Consider the following 16,672-nt stretch of genomic DNA (forward strand, 5'->3'; position numbering starts at 1 on the left):
AAATGGAAATCCTTGATAGGTTGAATGTCCTTCACTTATTCCCTCAGCACGCACGTCACAGTTCTGTTATCTGTGGACATTTGCTTCTCCAGAAGATTTGTAGGTTTATTTCACCAGGGCTTTAAGAGTCATTATCTCAGCTCCGGGAGCATGATATTACAGTGGCATTTCGAAAACTGTCCCAACATTTGAAGAAAGTTCTGGAAATACACACACAACTGACCTTGGAAAGAGGAAAAAAAAAAGCATGGTCTCGGCTCAGAGTGGAAAAAGAAGCATTCCTCTTGTTTCTTGTGACAGTTCTACCAGCAATATGATTTAACCATTTGTGTGCTAAACACCCACTCCATCACCGCACACATTAAATTACATCTCCCTTGTCAGTCAGCAGTTTGATTATACTACTGAACTGCAGGCTTCTGCATTTTTATAGCATCCTGAACTAATCAGTGGCATGACAAATACATACAGTCATGCTATTCCCGTGATCAGTGATTCAGTTTTCTCTATTCTCTTCTCTCTCGTGAATCTATTTCACATCCCCTTTCTAAACTTCTGCTCTCTAAAACTGCTATGCTTCTTTGTTCTTGCTGTGCAATTCAGTTTTAGGGTTTGAAGGCAGTAATTGAACTATGGATTAGATAAAAGCTGTCCTATGTGGATAGATAGATAGGAGCCAAGAGGGCTGTATCCTCTCCAGTTCACTCCCATGAGCAGTGGTGCAGGTCAGTGTGCAGGATGCCGTGCGCAGGCACCCTGTGTCTGTGCAGAGCTCAGGGAAAACTGCACCTCCAGGTGTTTGTGCCCGTGAACAAGTTTGCCCATATTTTCCTTGAAAAGATCTAAAATCCTCCTCCCAGAGCATGCCAGAGCTGTTTTTCACCTCTCCTCTCATTTAGCTCATAATTTACTCCTCACTTAAAAATCTAGCAGACAGCACTCCAAAACGGCACATTTTAGTCAGAGTGTGAAGCTGCTCTTTGATGCTGTATTTTAAAGAAGTGGTTTTAAAACACCTATATCACAGCAAAGGACCTACCTTCAAGGTAAGCAATAGTTCAAGTCTGATCCTTGTCTTTATCATTTATGCAAATGAAATAAAAGTAATCTTCCACATGGAGTATCTAGTCCTTTATCCTGTATCAAATTTCATCACAAAATTCTATTCAACATACCATTTTCAGAGATACAGAATTATTTTTTTATAGCTCCACAAGTTTTCTTACAATACCAAGATGACTCTGAGAAAGCTCATCAGCTGACATTTACCTTACATTTACCTTTACATTTACCAGTAAACTGGTCTAAAAACACTTTTAAAATGGACTTTGCTCTGACAGTGCCTCTAATTCTGAAACGGGTTTTAATCAAAGTGATATGTAATAGATTTTCAAGTCCGAGGCCTTCTAATTAAAATCCAATTCATGTTCCACAAACTAAATATATTTTCAAACAGATTGCTTTCCCAGCAATGCTTTTAAACGGAAAGATTTTGTGCCTTCAAGTTGATTTCTCTTGGAACAAACTTTTTAAACAAATGCCTAAGTGTTGTCATTCTTGTGTCAGCTGAAAGTCTATGCACACATAATTATTGCTTGAAGGAAACTCTTAACCTGCTTCTGATTCTTCTATAGCAAAGGAGAAGCAAGTTAATGTAAAAGGAAGACATACACTATACATACTGGTTCATTCAATCTGACCAAAGATACTTGGCAAATTAACATCCAGGTGTATGTTCCCAGGTTTTCTAAGGTTTTATTTCTTTCTCAATAATGCTGAGCAAGGAACTTCACAGACTAAAGTATACTCTATAGATAAAAGAGCTTATACTCTAAATATGTAACATAAAAACATGATAAAGGACAGTGTTATAAATGATGCTACAGTTCCATCATTATGATTTACATGTAAAATGGTAAATCTATTTGACCAAATTACTTGTCTAACTTTTAAAGTTCTAAAGCTCGGAAGAGTAAGGCAGGAAAGCAAATATCCAATTATAAAAGCATCAGAAAAAAAATCTGAAAGACAAAATATTTTCTGTCATCTGCAGTACTACAGTGACAGAGTGATAATGGGGCAACAGAGGCTGCACATGGACAAACTCAGCCAAGAGACCTCCAACAGATGTAAAATTTCCATATTTGAAGGTAAAAATATAATGCAAAATGTTCTATACAAACTAGAACATACAATTCTAAATACAGAATAAAATATAAGAAAAAGGGATATTTTTTTTTTTCCTCTGGGAGAACATTACAAGCGAAGAGAGAGAATCCTTGGGTTTTCTCTCTCTGACTGAGCTTGAGCTGCTCCTGTGTGGTATTGAGTAAATGTTTTGATCTATGATCCCTTCTGTTGTCCCCATATTGGGTGTTAATGGCACCTGTTGCCATAAGCCTCTCTAAATTATCAGATAAACCTGAAACATCAGAACTGCACCCCCTGCCTCACCTCCCCCGCAACTAATATGTCTCATCACCTTCAGCTGTAATAAAACACTCTTGGTCAGAAAAAAAATCTCTGAAAGGGGATTACAACGCTTCAGACAAGAAAGGCAGGGAAAACATTTCAGTACTAAATACTAAACTGTTACGTGAGCAGAGGTGAAATTTCAACTTCAAACTTTTTCTCCAGCTGCTGAGTCTGAGTGTCAAAAGACATGAAAGTGGATTAGAAGGATGGTCTGAAAAAAATACTTTAATTTATGGCAGCTGTGCCAGCTTACAGTGAATTAATAAACACCTGCAGAAAAACTTGAGACAAGCATATAAGGTAGAAAGTATGTACAGCAACCATGCAAGGAAAACTGGTAGTTTTCAAAGGCCACTTAAACTAGATATGATTTTGTCCTAAGTGCTACTTTGTCCCACACAACACACTCTGTTAGTCAGGCTGGAGAAGCTGCAAAATTTACATTCACTGGCCCATGGCTGTGTATAGTAATTGGAGTTCATCTACTGAGACCTCTCTCGTTATGTATCCTGTTCAGCTATTAGTGATTTCACATGAAATCTGATTTTCCCCACTTGAATCCTGACAAAAAAAAAGAGTAAGTTAATTTTTTATATTAAAGAGAAAAGACAAAAAAGAACTTCCAGGTGATGACACTGCTCAGATGCCACCCCCCTCTATGCAATGGCAGCATTAACACATTTTATGCTGTAGATGTGTGTATTTCAAAGCTTCCCAAATTAATTTTAGGACAACTTTTACACTGTTACCTCTGCTTTGCCATTACTGAGCCATGGCCCTGCTTCTGTGTTGTCCATGGAACAAATCTATTGGCTTTTGACATTATTTTAATGGCAATAGCATACAACTCTGCCTTTGCAGAATGAATGTTTTCTCAGTGTCTGAAGTACTCAGTGTCTGTAACTCCTTGGACCACCCCACATCTTGAACTTTACGGTCCCCAGATCACCATGTTGTTTACCACCTTCATGTCCACTACAAGGAGTTCCCTGAGATCCAGATGGAGTTGGCTGTCATTTCTGCAAAAAAATCTGATTTGCTCAGAACTGAAAAAACAGAAACCTCTTCTGGAGTGAGATCTACTTGTAACTGAGTATCTTCATTCTTACAGCGACAGAATATGATTCATTAGTGCCACACAGGCTTAATTGAACAGCTACAGATAGGAGCATTACTGAAAAATCTCTTGCTACTTATACTTCTTGAGATGTTGAAAGCTTGCACTCTAATTATTTGGACATAAAGAGCACTTAAACATTATTTAATTGTATAGAACGGTGTGTATGCTGTACCGACGTAATAACAAAACCTGTTTCACGGACATAATCTAATAAAAAATGATCTGATAATTCACTATACTTGGTCAAATTCTGGATGATATAGCTGACTGAGTCATTTATCCCTGGGTAACTGATTCAGACACAGTCAAAATCAATAGTAACTGAATCTTCATGCCAATTTATTCCAGCTCAGTAGAATGAATGAGTGGAAATTAAGTAACCCCTTGGATGAAATTCTTATTTGACAAATGTCTATATTGCAAAAGCACTTATTACTGACAAACTTGGATCCATTAAGAGAGAAGTTACGAATACGGATAATATTTAAATAAAATAAGAAATATTGCATCAGAGATTGTCTTAAAGTTTCTTCTGGATGGTGTGTGTTCAGTGCATCTATAAAGGCAAAACAGAGCACATTATACATGAGTTTCTGGAAGGAGTCATATGGTTTGACCATGCATAGCCAGACCGCCATTTCCTCAAAGACTGAAAATGAAGTATGCCACTTCAGAGGGCAGCCAGGCATGTCACATGTTGACATCCAGAGCTCTTGACTTGTCAAATCCTGGCTCTGTCTCTAGCAGAGTCAGCGTACCGTGGTGGCTGTGCCTCGCACAGACTCATTTGCACAGGGCCGGCGTGCTGGCAGGTCAGGCAGAGCACACAAGCGAATGTGATGCCAGGGCTACAGGCGCTGTGCAAACAAGAACTAGAAGCAAGGCAACAACATGAATTCACATCACAAAGCGAACCGTGGCTTCAAAGGAAGAAAGGACAGGAACTAGTGTGAGCTGTATCCTGCCATGCCTCTTCTCTGGTTTTTAGTACCCAGACAACACCGGGGCGCTGAGGACTGACGGCAAAGGTGGCTCCAGCTATGTGTGGTTACCACGCGTGCTGCTCTCTGAGAGTCAGGCACATGCAGGAGAGGCTGTGGCCACCTCTCCTCCCCCCCAAATTAGGACTCTATCTAGGTCTTTGACATCTGCAACTTCAGCCACAGCACAGACTCCCAGACCAGCAGGCAAGCTCTCTGCAGCAGTCTGAACTCCACGGTGTAGGTAAGCTTTTCTTTCCGCAAAGACAGTGGGGAGCTGCCTCTGGGCACTGCGGTTCTCTTGCAGAAATGGCTTTCCAGAAATCTAAATATCAAACTTCCTCTTGCTTTCACTTTGACATTTTGAGCTCTTCTCTCACAGACAGTTCACTTACTTGGTACAAAGTACTACGACGTTTCAGAAAGCTGTTATGTTTTGTACTCTTATCCTTAGCTGTGCTTAAAGTCCTGCTGTTGTCCCTTTAGGTGCACTTTCCACTTCTCTCATGCAGATTTATGATTTATTTTTTTAGACATAAAGGACATCTAACACTTTGGTGACCACCTACATACAGAGAAGTGCTAGTGTGAAGCTGTTAGAAAGAAAAGACACAAATGTGAGACAGATTTGTCCTAAATACTTATGAACTGTTACATACTGTTTTCACAACTGATCAATGGTAGCTAATTATTATATTTCTTTGCTGGACAATCACATACAGAAAACTCAGTAAATCTGTTCAGATCAAAATTTCTGACTAGACACCCAGTTTGGAAAAAACCCCACACTTGGGAGCTCAGCAACATGAGCGACAGTTAGAATCTAGTCTTGCTGCCCCCTCCCTGGAGTGCACCAGTGGCCAGGAAAGGATCCTGTACACTACTCAGAGTTTAAATACCTTTTAGTAGCCATTTTCTTATGAAAGAGAAAAGTAAATAAAAACAATGTTTAGTTCCATTAGCAGTCAAACAAAAGTACACAGAACTTCCCCTGGCCAAGCTCTAGGTGAAAAGCAAAGCCTCTCTCAGCCAAGTTCCTGAAGAGGGAAGCTGTGTGCAAGAGCCAGGAGACCCTTTCAAAAGGAAAGTCTTTGGGCAGTGTACAGCTGGCTGTCCCTCTGCAGGCCAGAGAGGAAGGGGTACGAGTAACATTGCTCTGCTTCTCTCCTGTTCTCTGGCTGCTGGAGTGACTGCTGAAAGACACCTGCAGCTGGGGATACCATCCAAGGAGCCCTCAGGCTGCTCTGGCTTATCCAAGGAATGAACTTGTCTTTGAGACGCTCTGGAAGACACAAAGGTAGTGGCACCTTCACACTGACCGGCCGATAGCTGTGCCGAGCACAGCTCAGCGTGAGGGAGCCAGACCTTGCTGCTGCCAGCTGCATTTCCAAATATCCATTACAAATGCTACAACATTAATTCCAAGGACTTACAAATATCCACATCATGACTGACATGTTGTGGTCTTTCTCCTAGCCACAAGGCCTTTTCCTCTGACCTCTGGCCAGGCTAATTCAGATTGTCACAGACTGCAATATCACCCTCCTAAGGAATGTATATTTTAGTAAGGATAACGTGCTCTGGGGGATTTCAGACCAGTGCTGTGCCACCTGCACACGCTGAAGCTACGGGAAGCTTTCCAGGGAGGGAGCTCTCTCCTGAGCCACCAGCCGCCATCCCAGAGCCACCCAGCCCAACCCAGCCCAACAGTCAAATGAAACTTGGTCAGCTAACACCATTTCTGCAGGTCTTCTTACGCCTGTCTCAAAGTTCCCTTCTGTTTTTTTGTCAGGGGTAGTGACAGTTTTTGGTTTCTATGGTTTATCAACGGTTTCCCTTACCAACAGATCTATTCCTCTGACTGAACGTCTGGCACAGCTGGAAACTAGAAGGAAAACCACAAGTGAATGGCCTGGCACTCACTCACCACTCGCCTCCAACCACAGACTGATACAGTTGCTGGATTTGACTAACGGCTATCAATCAGACCAACTGCAGACACCTAGAAAGATATCAGCTAGAAAAGGCTTGAGGGAATATGTGAGCTGAAAAACAACAAGGTATTCTACTTTTAATGGTATGATGCTGTCTCAGAAAATTTTGTACTCAATAACTCGTGGTGTTACGCTGACTGTTTGCCCTTGTCCCCATTAACGTGCATTGGTACTCTGCCCAAAGCCAATGGGAGTTCCACCTCCGAGATCAGATTAACAGGAAACAACCCTGCTTCTCCAAAAACTGGAATAACATGAACAAGTGCAGTCTTCTGCCTTTCTTTGTTAGTTAAGTCTGAAGCAAAACGTTATTGTTTTTCCATCAGATCACTAAGGTCACTAAGCTAAATTGTGGCTTGGGTCCGTTCAACTTAAAAATGCTTGAAAAAAATCTTTGTAATAGGTTGGCCACCTATCTGGGAAGGAAGAAAAAAATCCCATTTTATTAGGTCTGGTTTGGAAAAATCATCAGCCTCCCACACGCCCATATGCACATGAATGGCAGAAGAATAAAGGAGGAAAAGTGCAAAGCACAGAATTTTGAATGCTGACAAGATCTTTCCAAGGAACAAACCTTCTCCCAGTACAGTTGGTCTGGACCGTGGTGAACTTTTATGGCACTTGCAACTTAAATCACTCTTGTAACAAAACAAGATAATTTCTAAAAATGGCAAAAACAAACTTAGGCCAGAACTGTACAGTACCTTGGCTCAAATGTTGCAAATCAGGCTGTGTAGCTTTTACTGTTCTAAGCTGCAACACTTACGTTTGCTTGTTAAAGACAAAACAGAAAAGGAAAAAAAAGTTGTTGTTTTAATTTCCCTGCTACCAAAATATAACCATGAGCAAGAAGACAAGTGAGTGATTACAGTTTTGAGCTCTTGGTCCACTAGATACGTTGTTTTAAGGTTCACTGGAAAACAACAGATAATATGATTGCAAAGTCTGTGTTTGAAATTGCTGCATGATAAAGAGAACAGTTCTCTCTCTAACCACATTTAAGATACTTGCCAGTTAATACAGAAAACTGAAGTTAAAAGCAGCATTTATGGCTGTATTAACTCAGTTGGTTTTGCCTAGATGTCTCTATTATCTTGGTTTTATTACCTTCTCTCTCAATATCCAGTTATACATATCATTTGTTTCTTTCATTAACTCCTCTTTCGCTCCCTCTATTTCTCTCATCTTTCCAACATAAAGAAGATCTGAAAATATATGACATCTCTCTTCTTTTTCCTTTTTGAAAGGCATTTCAGAAATGTGTTGAAAATAAGAGAATAGAGCACAAAAAGGGAGGGTTAAGCTAAAAGCTGAATAAAGGTAGAAACTTCACTGTATGGAGAAATAAAGGATCTAGTAAGCAAAGCAAAATATTCCTACTGCTGCATAGCCACAGTGCCCACTTAAAACAGTGAGGACTAAATGACCAGATATGTTGAAGCACAGCAAAATAACTGACAAAGAATGAAAACACATCTGAAATGAGACAAAGCTGTGTCATAGAAGCACGCCTCACAATTCCTTGCATGGCACAATCCATGTTTTAGATTCTCTTTGTTATCTTTAGAGTCTCTTTCAGACACTGTTCATGGTACTAGTGTTGTATGTGCAGGAGTGTAAACTAAAACTGAAGTCTTCGCTACTATCAGTCAGAGTTGCCTGCCTTTCTCTTGTGTTCTGTGTGATCAGGATTTCATCTGTAATACCCATACACACAGCAAGAAGTTAGAAACCCAGTTTGGTGGCAATTCATAGCAGTGTGCAAACCAACTCTTAATAAATATAATTTTAAAAAGACTAAGAATATAATCCTCCCCTACAGAAATCCTGGTGATTTTCCCATTATTTCCTACCCTACATAAATCATGCTAAGTTTATCCATTTATTTCAATTTGAGAAAGAGTTTTGTTTATGGCGTATCATATGATATGTGGCCTCTCTCCTCTGGTCCTATCCAAACAAAACTATCTTCAGTCACATCTTTGCCTGCACTGAGGCACTTAAGCTATGGCAAGAATATGTATGGTACTTAGAGAAACAAGCCGCACATTAAGTTGCACAGTATTTTGCTGCTGATGCTCCAGTATATGGTATTTACTGTTGATTACAGGCTTCAAACCAATGTTTCTGCTCCCTCCAATGCTTTGGAGAATTGAACAATATTAATGGAAAACAATTTTAAGTGATGACATACTGTTACTTAATTTGAAATGAGGGTCACTTAATACATATAAATCCTCCCATCAGGTATGCATTTGCAAAGTTACGGATTCCTCAAGACCATTCAACAGCAAAGCAACTCATCACAAGGAATGACTAACTCAGGATATGTCTGGAGTAGAGGACACAGTACTTCCAATTTCCAAGCAATTCTCTGTCATAGCAGAATTTCTCTTAATCACTTTTCCCAAAGCCCACTGGTCCTCTCCATTCTCCAGATAAAGAACATGCCTAGGCAGTTGAGAACCTGTGGTTCTGCTGTTGAACATACGTTGCCAGATGTATACCTAACTTTTTCAAATTTTTTTTGAAAGACTACATCCGTGAGAGGTTAGCACCTATAGGAAAAGCTAATTCAGACCAAATGAGTGCACGATGAAACTGATGCTGGTTACAAGAACAACTCAAGGATGAACTGGACTACAGATCTCAGAAGAGATAAAAGCTGCCTGTCCCATTCAAAGCACAAGAGGACTTGTAGGCTCTGTTATGAGTTATCACTTAGTTGCCTACCGGTAACAAATGGTAGTATGTACCTCCTTCTCTGGATAAGGACATGCACACAGTAGCTCACACACTCGGTGTCTGATTTCCTTTGAAACTACTTTTTTGTGCATGTGTGATCTTTAGGCAGACAAACAACAACAATCTTACTAGCAGAGTGGCTTAAACTCTTGCAAATTTAGCTTGAACACACTCTTTTGCTCGCACTGTGCAGTTTCATGAAGAACAGATGAGAGACATCGTGAATTCCAGCCTCAGCTCTTCAACTGACAGTTCTTCCTATCTCTCACATACATTCCAACCTTTATTTTAAATGAAAGTCTCACAGTCCCCGGGAGTTTCCTGTTGAGTTTTATTTCACAGGTAACGCGAAGCTTGTACAGGATCACTGAAAGAAGAGAAAAGAATGGAAGCTGGGACAACACTTTGCAATATCCTCTCCACCTTGCCAGTTTGCCACACTGCCTTTCACAGAGATCACTCCAAGGGCTGCACTGCACACATTAACAGAGATTAACTGCACCGCTCCTTGTGCCACTCTGTCGCACTGAATTGTTTCTAGCGAGGTTGCAATCCCCTTTGAAGTCAGGGTTCATTTCAACAATGATTTCAGTGAAGCAAAGACTTTACCACATGACCCATCTAAAAAGAGTTATTCTTTCCACTCAGGAGTTCAGACTTTCCTATCCAGCTTCAGTTTTTAGAGACACCTTAAAACCAGGTGTTCCTGTTACACTTGGCTATTTTATTCTGCAATCACTTGACCATATTTATCCCACAAAGCATTAACTGAAACTTAAGCCGTAGAGCCGACTGCTCTTCCCTAGCTCACAAGTAGAGGTGGAATCCAGGGGCAGGTGGATGGCCCATCTCCTTCCACAGAACTGTCCTCCCACCTGGTTCTGGAGTTGACACAGAAAAAGTACATTCAATGAATCTGATGGCTGCATTTCAAACTCTTCTAATGACCTATGGCTTGTTTAGAAAGGGGAATAAAGTTTTACTATGTTTTAGTGTGAAAGATGCTACACAATTAATCTATACTGTATGACATTGTATTTAAGAATTAATATGGGTGTATTGTTAGCTTTTTAAACCTGTTACATGTTTTATGATTAAAGGCAGCCTGTAGGTCACAAATCCAGTGCTCACATCACAGCCTGTTCAGTAGATCAGGCTCTAAACTTTGGTTTTATCACATCTGCATACATTAGTAGAGCAACAAAGTCCTGGACTCATGGCTTTTCCACACATGATGATGCATCCTCTAACTGGACAAATTTACACCACTGAAAGATGATTTATATGCCTACAGCTTGTTTCCCTATGTGCGTTACTTGTGTCTATCAGGGAACTTGTTCCATCACAGGTATTTTAGTAGAGTCCCATGTCTCTTTTCTGTTGCTACAGTTTTCAAGCATGGTTGGTAATACAATAACTGTCCCCTGTATTAGGATTTGGCAGTGTAAACTGAAAAATGAGACAACTGTTAAAAGCATGATTTCATGCTTAAAAATGAATAACTAATATCCTCATGGTATTTGTGACAATCTTGAAGCTTATGAAATTCTGGGACTGATGATCTTAACCAACAGCAGGCTGACTAAAACACCATGGAACTGTCACATGAAAGGCTTCAGTAAGAAGTCCATGTGCATGGAATTAATTTCCCTCTTGGCTGGAAGAATCTTAGTGCACTGAGATAATACTGTCTTACTTTTGGTCTGGGGAGGTGGAAAAGGTTTTTGGGAGAGGATTGTTTCAAGCTTTGGGTTTGAACTGTTACCTGTAATGTTTATGAAGATTTCACATGCAGTCACAACACTGGCCACTCTCAATCATATGACTTTTTCAGCTTGACTGAGCTACGAATATAACATAGACTACAAAAACTGATGGTCTCTTCTGGTGATTTTTAGCCTGATATTTACTACAAAGAAAGATAAACTCAATTGCTTGTTCAATATTATGGTAAAATTTGCCTAGCTTGAATTATTATATAGATATCTGACTCATTAGTCCCACATACACACCTACTGCCACCCTACCCTGCACAGGATTTAAATCATATAGGGTTGTGGTTTTTGAAGACCAGCCATATATAGATGCACTAACAATGAAGCATTGAAATATTTCCACATTTTTTTTCTCAAGACTGCCTACTTGGAAGAGAGTCTAAGACCGGTGATCCCTGCTTTCTTTTGTAGATCATTTCACCCAGACTCAGCTTCCAGCCTTCTTCCCCTCTCAGTCATTCACCTGATTAAGCATTACCTAATCCAAGTAAGAAGAGACACGTTCCTTTCTTCCCCCAAAGGACTGGTCATGACTTCCTGCTTTGGAGCCGCCCGCAGCCCTTGAGCCAGCTGGAAGATTTTCATGTATCCACAGACATGGATGCTACTCCCATCTTTGCCTTTCTCTTTAATGAGTTGTTCACTGAGTAGGAGGTACAAGGCCCTTTCCTACTGGCCAGGAAAATGTTTGGCCTTGGAGTGAAACCCTTTTTATAAGTAATGCTTTTTTTTTACCTAAACATAACAAAAAATGCTAATCTGCTTGCTGTGCCAAAGGATGGCCCCCGTGCTATTTGGCCTCCGTCAGTCCTGCCAGCTGTATCTCTGTAGAATTCTGTGATGTGCAGTCATATCACAGATATTCTGTGATATAGCAACTCATAGCACAGTTTACAATTCACCTTAATGGTTATTATTATCAATGCACCATAGCTTTTAAATCACAAAGAAAACAGTAACTCTGACAAACATGTTTACGCTTTTGTTAAATAAGGACAGTCCATCCAAATGTGTCTAGAAGTCACTGCAACATATTTAAGTAGGCAGGAAATTTAAAAACTGAAACTAACATATATGGAAATTTTCAAGTAATGCTTTATTTGGGGATGCTCTCATCAGCAGTGCACATGGACAGAAAAAAAGATGCACAAAGCCAGATAGTTCCTGCATACATAACACACACACCTGATGACTGAGCAATTTATTGCTGATCTCTAAGTAGATCAGCAGGATCCTTGGGAACCTGTGTGAGGAGCTTCAGGATACAACCTTTGTGCATTCATGTGTGCAGAAGCCTACAAATTGGCATCATAATTAAAATGTGCATGTTTTAAATATAGCTATGACTTTATACAAACCTCACATCACAGGACGATAGTCCTTAGCTGAGAAATGTCATTTGTTTACCTGAGTGAGCCAAGATGAGAGAAAGGTTCAGATTTACTCTCGGCATATATAGATAGAGGTTTTTGTGTGTGTGTCTGTGAATTCTTTTACCCAGTTTTGTGTATTTTTGATCTATTTCTTAAACAAATACTTTGCATTTGTCTTAAATTGCTTTGGAATAAAGGCAATTTAAATTAAATGAGGTGCCTTCCACTTAGAGACACAGCAATCCGTAACGTAGGGACTGGACCATTCCTACAAAGCTCACTTCTCTCCTATACTTGTCCAAGCCTACAGCATGCTGACTGTGTTTGTAACAGCCTACAAAACTATTTTAACAAACTCAAACTGTCAGATGTCATCTTGGCATAAACAGGATTCTGATATGTTTTGTGATGCTGTGCAGTGTTTTATTTCTGAACCCATTCTAGTGATATAAAAAAGCCCAGAGGAGTCTCAGTATATTTCCTAAAAATTAGACCTTTAAACTCTTTCAAAGTGAAATCAAAAGAGTGTGGGGAAAGAAGGCATACCCAGTAAGACAGTAAAAAGAAAAGGTTGTCTTAATGTCAAACCAACATGTACCCCTAAGCTTTAGCTGCACTCTCATACCCTTAACCTATCAACACCAGTGGAAACGGAGATGGGCGATTACCCAAGGGTGCTACCATTTTCCAGCAGAAATAGCTGTTGTATTTATTCAATCTTTTGGAAATAATCCATGGGGTTTGCAAAATTTTACAGTTTATTGCTACCCGAGGTCACAGTAACATGGGTTTTCTTTCGCAATCCATCAGGAGAATCAGAAAGACAACATATATCATGCGGAGCGTATTGCAACATTAACCCAATGCAACAGTCCATGGAGAGAGCATTTGGTGCTGTTCATTGGAGCTTTATGGCAATGAGGCTTTAGATAAGTCTTCCAAATCACGCTTGTGTGCTGAAGTATGTGAAAGTCGTACTGTTTCCAATGAAACAACATAGTACATACAGACTTGGCAGATTCCTGACCTCTACAGTTTTTGACAGTCTCCCAAATTTAGGACCGAGAATGTCAGACTGACCCTGCAGTTGGCAAGAATAATAGAAGTCCTGGTTTTATCAAACTCTGCTTCGAGCCAGATCTCATTTCCATTTAAAAAGCTATCTCTGATTTTGTAATATTAATGTAATATTTGCATTTGTAAACAAGTAGAAAATTTAACTGTCTCTAATTTAATTTACTGTGTTGGATTTAGAGAATAAGTGAGGCTCGTACATTATAAAAGGGAAAATTAAATAGGTAGTGCTTGTGTATGGCAATATTTCTCCTCTGTCAGAATACCGCAAATTAAATGAGAATAAAATGAGAGTTTCGAGCATGAAATAAAGTCATGTGCTCAGTTTTTTGTCCTGTATCACTCTCATTGCAATTGCTGAAATGAAGTTGTTGACTCTGCTATTTAAATCAGAAGAAATATCAATGGCTTAATGCTATTGTGAACCTGGCTGTATATGGGGTAAGATTAAATCTTTAAAAGTTTGCAATAGAGGGTTTAATTGACACTCCTAAAACCAACTTGCTTTTCTTTTTGTCATTTTCTGATCTCATTTCTGAGTCAGAAACAGAGAGGGTGGAGTATAATAATTCTACCCAGGCCATTTGACCAGGCAAGACGCCCAAGAAAAATGATTTTTCCATATACTAACATTAATAAGTAGTAGAATCCCAACGTTATTTTGCAAGACTTCAACTATTATTTTAAACTTCACTTTGTATAAATCAGTTATTTCTTGTTGCCCTTGCAGTACAGCTTCTCCTTGTAAATGATGCTGATTTTGTTTTTTAAGCCACTCAGTGTATCATTTTCTTCCACATTTTCTTTGTGTATATTATTTGATTTCACAGTACAAAACGTTACAAAATGCTATGCAGTTTCTACATGGAGATCACCCCAGTGATGACAACATGCACTTTTTGCAGTAAGCTCAAGCAAAATGCGGGTGATTGGGTTAATATTGAGACAGATTTACCTTGTTAAGGTTCTTGGGGATTTGTTCCTCCTCGTACCCTATATGGTACAACCTCCATATTAGTATCCTTCCATGGGGAAAGACCAGTACACAAATGTTCCTCTTGCATTCACAACTCATAATATTTTGTAGCAAGACAGTTCTGATAGCCAATTAAATTGAATTAGCCCCCCCAAAAAAGTATTTTATTGGGTTTTGGTTTTGGACTACATTTAATTACCTCTCTTCACTCAGGCTAAATAGCTTCTCTTAAAAAAATCCTACCTCTGTTTCCTATCTCTAGAAATCAGTGACTTCTGAGATCTCAAATATGTCAAGAGGGGCTACAAGCAAACATCTGATGCTCCAATGCACAAACTGCAGAGCAAAAAGACTCCGCTGACCAACATGCTCTGTCTTCCTCATGGTAAATCCTTTCTAGACCGCAGCTTTACTCAAACTGATCAACACTCTCTCTAGCCTACTTTTATCTGCATTTGGATTTGTGTGTAACAAGAATACAATGACGCTCATACAGGCTTTACCAAGAGCTGAGACATACTCCCCTCAAATAATAGAGACTCCAAAATGGCAAGAAGTATGAATTCACAATAGGCATTTACATTTTTCGCTGCAAATAAAACATCCTATCAGGCCTTTCCAATATAAATGTGACCCAGTGTATTGTACCAGACATTACTGCACATTTTTTCAAATTTCATTTGAAAAATGAATCTATTTCAAATTTCATTTGAAAAATCATGAAAAAAATAAAACTGTATTTCTTACTTTCGACGGAACATTTCTGCAAATATGCAGCCAACGCTCCAGAGATCAACTGGTGTTGCATAGCTGGACTGAAGCAAAACTTCAGGAGCTCTATACCACAAAGTAACGACCTGTAAAACAAAAAGGAACATAAGGGAGAGCACGTTTAGCTACAGGATTACAACCTCGTAAGTGTTGTGTATACAGATCCCATTTAATTTAATCCAAATTGTAAAATCTCACACATTAGGACAAACTGGTTTGGTCAGTGCATAGAAAAGGATCCTGTATGGAAAGTCTCAGTATGGATACCTGCAGTGATGATGAGTCAGGAAGAAATTATTTATATACTTATATGTATATACATATATATATTCCCCCACCCCCCCCCATCAGCTGGATACAGATTAAGTCAAAACCTCCCCAAAGATGTCCCTTACAAAGGCATTCAGTGCTGTCCACTGTGGTTTCCTCCCACACAGATGTACCTTATACTGTCAGTTTTCATGACCTTTATAGCTGTGTGACTGTCTCTGCCCATGTGCTGCTGGTTGGACGAGCACTAACATCTCTCGCAATCTATCTCCGTATGATACTCCCTTTTCCAGGGACATGCCACATAAAGCATCTGCTTTTAGGCTGCTCTTGTCCTAGTGGTCATGTCACAACATGTTGTAGAGACCCAGGGGGAATTTTACTGGCACTGCTTTGTCGATGTGCTTTGATGAGTCCTGCACACTGGACCCACAACAGAGATGGGACAGTTTATATTTATCCTTTCTTTTCCCACAAGTGGACCAAATAGCAATGAGGCTCACTGTATCTTCAGCATATTTACAGAAGAACACAAGGAGCTTCTTCAGAGTCCTGCGTGAGCTCTTATGTTGCTAGAATATAATCTTAGAGCCAGGGGAGTATCCTGCTCCTGAATGCAGTTATAATCCAGCCATAACAACACATGATCATCAGCTAAATACCAAAATTTTCTTAGTGTGTGCTATAATTTAAACTTCTGACTATAAATCTGGGAGCAGGGAGGGTCTCAGCAATTATTGGTTTGTTTGCTCCTTAACAAACATTCAGGAGGAGCATGAAACAAAGTAAAAACACTGACAAGGAACAAGTGCAAAGATAAGAATGAAAACTTTAAAAATCGTTAAATAAGAATTTCAAGACCAGTGCAAGGAAATGTGTAAGAAGAGTGGTTTTTTAAACGATAACAATATAATTATCTTCTAAGCAAAAATAACATTGGAAGTTACCAGCTGAATTTGCTGGTGAAAGCCAGTTGAAACAAAAGCAAATACAACATTTATTACAATCATTACATGCCCTGACAGCTTTTGGAACCACCAAAAGGCTGTTGCAGGGAGGTTCACGGATATTTGCACAAGTGGTCATATTTGCTAACAGTCCTCTTAAACACTTTGATCT

The 16,672-nt window shown here is 39.6% G+C and overlaps 1 protein-coding gene and 1 long non-coding RNA gene across 5 annotated transcripts in view; one reads left to right on the top strand and one right to left on the bottom strand.

The window, feature by feature from the left end:
* The window catches only part of CDK6 (cyclin dependent kinase 6), a 141,065-nt gene that overhangs the window by 27,789 nt on the left and 96,604 nt on the right, over positions 1-16,672 (bottom strand). For all 4 annotated transcript variants that reach the window (XR_010470013.1, XM_065051072.1, XM_065051073.1 and 1 more), the window contains one exon: positions 15,260-15,369. Coding sequence is in view for 3 of the 4 variants with exons in the window: in XM_065051072.1 (XP_064907144.1) it covers positions 15,260-15,369 (110 nt within the window). In the remaining variant the exon portion in view is untranslated. The remainder of the gene's footprint in view (positions 1-15,259; positions 15,370-16,672) is intronic.
* On the top strand, positions 4,307-8,219 carry LOC110360503 (uncharacterized). Its single transcript, XR_002416424.2, has 2 exons — positions 4,307-4,819; positions 6,423-8,219. It is a non-coding gene; the product is annotated as an uncharacterized LOC110360503 (long non-coding RNA).

Source organism: Columba livia, chromosome 2 (genome assembly GCF_036013475.1).
Source record: "Columba livia isolate bColLiv1 breed racing homer chromosome 2, bColLiv1.pat.W.v2, whole genome shotgun sequence".
Taxonomy (NCBI): Eukaryota; Metazoa; Chordata; class Aves; order Columbiformes; family Columbidae; genus Columba; species Columba livia.